Source organism: Pterocles gutturalis, unplaced genomic scaffold, assembly GCF_000699245.1.
Source record: "Pterocles gutturalis isolate BGI_N339 unplaced genomic scaffold, ASM69924v1 scaffold30736, whole genome shotgun sequence".
Taxonomy (NCBI): domain Eukaryota; kingdom Metazoa; phylum Chordata; class Aves; order Pterocliformes; family Pteroclidae; genus Pterocles; species Pterocles gutturalis.
Genome location: NW_010098792.1, coordinates 1 through 2,864, shown reverse-complemented (window position 1 = coordinate 2,864; position 2,864 = coordinate 1). Strand labels below are relative to the sequence as shown.

The 2,864-nt window shown below is 43.5% G+C and overlaps 1 protein-coding gene across 1 annotated transcript; it reads left to right on the top strand.

Annotated features, from left to right (window-relative positions):
• The first annotated feature begins 209 nt into the window (after positions 1–209).
• Positions 210–1,602, top strand: LOC104460033 (nuclear receptor subfamily 4 group A member 2). Its single transcript, XM_010074227.1, has 3 exons — positions 210–424; positions 844–1,022; positions 1,105–1,602. Exons 1-3 carry the CDS (start codon positions 210–212, stop codon positions 1,359–1,361), a joined length of 651 nt encoding a protein of 216 aa, XP_010072529.1. The 3' UTR covers positions 1,362–1,602.
• Positions 1,603–2,864: the final 1,262 nt, after the last annotated feature.

Sequence of the window (2,864 nt, the reverse complement as noted above, 5' to 3'; positions counted from 1 at the left end):
CGGGCCCCGCCGGAGCCGCCCTCCGCGCCCAGGGAGCGGCGACCTGGTAGCGCTGTTGCTGATGGGATTAATTGCCCCGGCACATCTAATTTCCTTACTGGTCAGAGAAGAGGTTTAATTGTTATAAAAACCTGGCTCCCCGACTGGAATGGGGGTTAGCAATTTCACGGGTTATATACTTTAGAGAACCTCATTAAGTGCTTTTTAAAATGAATTTCCAGTTCCAGGCTAACCCCGACTACCAGATGAGCGGAGATGACACCCAGCACATCCAGCAGTTCTATGATCTCCTGACCGGCTCCATGGAGATCATCCGAGGATGGGCAGAAAAAATTCCCGGCTTCACCGATCTTCCCAAAACGGACCAGGACCTGCTCTTTGAGTCCGCTTTCCTGGAGCTCTTTGTGCTGCGGCTGGCGTACAGGTACGCGGCCCGAAGCCGAGGGGGGTGAAGCCGAGGGGGGAACTTCTGGGCGGTTATGAAATCAGATCCTTTCAAGGTCCACTGATCTGCATTTTATTAACTCCTCGGTAATTAGGTGCCTCTTAAATCCTTCATTTATTGCTTCTCAAGTAATTAGTTGTTTAGCTTTGCTCCCCCCATCTTCTCTTTTATTTTTCTTTTTGTTTCTTTTTTATCTTTTCTTTTTGCTCTTTCACTCTCTCTTCTCTATTTTATTTTTCTTTCTTTCTCTCTTTATTTCTTTATTTCACTCTGCTTTCCTCTTTGTCTTTTTTTTTTTTTGTCTTTATCTTTTTTTCTCCTCTTTCTTTTCTTTCCTTTTCTCTATTTTTTTCTTATTCATTCATCTGTTCATTTTGGGGTTGTCATATTTCTTCCAGGTCAAACCCAGTGGAGGGCAAGCTTATCTTCTGCAACGGGGTAGTCCTGCACCGGTTGCAGTGCGTCCGTGGCTTTGGGGAGTGGATCGATTCCATTGTTGAATTTTCCTCCAACTTGCAAAACATGAACATCGATATCTCTGCCTTCTCTTGCATCGCTGCCCTGGCTATGGTCACAGGTCAGTGTCCCCATGTTCCCGCTCGGCCCTTTCCATTCCCTCCGTGTCCGACCCGTAACGTCCCGTCTCTTCTCTTTTGCAGAGAGGCACGGGCTTAAAGAACCCAAGAGGGTGGAAGAACTTCAGAACAAGATTGTGAATTGTCTCAAAGACCATGTGACATTTAATAATGGGGGGCTGAATCGCCCCAACTATTTGTCCAAACTCTTGGGGAAGCTCCCCGAACTCCGCACGCTTTGCACGCAGGGGCTGCAGCGCATTTTCTACCTGAAACTGGAAGATTTGGTGCCACCGCCAGCAATAATCGACAAACTTTTTCTGGACACTTTACCTTTTTAAGACTCTTCCCGTGCACTTCTGCTGAACTGAAGAGAAGCTTCACCTGTCGGAAGGGGATTTCGCCTGGGCCCAAAGCAACACCTCCGGGTGCCCGCTTCCCACCCCACCAGTGTTGCCACCCTCCTGCAGGCAGACCGCGAACGGGCATTTTGGCTCTGGGACATCATGGATGCAGATCATGGACTACAGAGATACCATGGTATAAACTTTTTATTATCAGCTTATAAATGAATTTATTATTAAGGACTTCTGATTAAAAAGATGAACCGATCTGGCAACGCCGGGTGCGCAGCTAAGACTCGTACGGTGACAAGCGAAGCGTTAAGGTGACCCACAAGTCTCACCCTCCTAAAGATTAAAGTTTTCTGCTGTAAAAGAAAGCTGTAATATATACAAAACCTAAATGTTGCGTGGGTGGCATGTCATTAAAGAAGGTGAAGGCTTGTAAATTTATCAGATGCAGTTTGGCTTTTTAAAAATTATTCTGTGCCTATTTATGAAGAAATATGGAAAACAATTCTAAAAAAAAAAAAAAAGCTAAACGTGTTTGCAAAAAAAAAAAATTAAAAAAGAAAGAAAAAAAGGAGAATAAAGAGAAAGAAAAATAAATCTCTCCATACCAGGAAAGCATGATGATTCTAGGGTGACAATGTTATAGGCACTTGCTATTTCAGTAATGTCTATATTCTATAAATAGTATTTCAGACACTATGTAGTCTGTTAGCTTTTATAAAGACTGGTAGTTATCTAAGCTTCAAACATTTTCTCAATTGTACAATAGGTGGGCACAAGTATTACAAAACCTGAAATCCTCCCCAAAGGGACACATAGTGTTTGTAAACGCCGTCCGACATTCCTTGTTTGTAAGTGTTGTATGTACTGTTGATGTTGATTAAAAAAGAAGTTTATATCTTGATTATTTTGTTGTCTAAAGCTAAACAAATCTTGCATGCAGCAGCTTTTGACTGTTTCCAGAGTGCTTATAATATACATAACTCCCTGGAAATTACTGAGCACTTTGAATTTTTGTTTTGTTTTGTTCCGGTTTTTTTTTTTTAATGTCTAAAATTGTCGGTTAATATATTATTTTCTGTTCGAGTAATATTTTTAATATTGCCATATTCTGTAGTATTTTTCTTTGTATATTCCCAGTATGGCACATGATACAAGTCACTGCCTTTTTTTTTTTTCCTATGGTGTATGACAGTTAGAAACGCTGATTATTATTTTTTTCCCCCTCCCGATAACTCTTTCTTTGAGAAAGACAATTTTAATGTTTACAACAATAAAACATGTCAACGAATAGAATCTCGTCTTCTTTCTGCCCAAGCGACAAGCCCCGCCGCCAGCATCCCCTGCCCGCGGAGGACAATAGCCTCTGCCGGGGTGGTGACAACCCGCGGAGGAGTGCGGAGGGGACACGTTCCTTTCGGGAACGCCCGCGGCGGGACCCGGGGGCTCTGCGGGAGGAAGAGGAGGACAACGCGCGGCCGGGAGGATGGG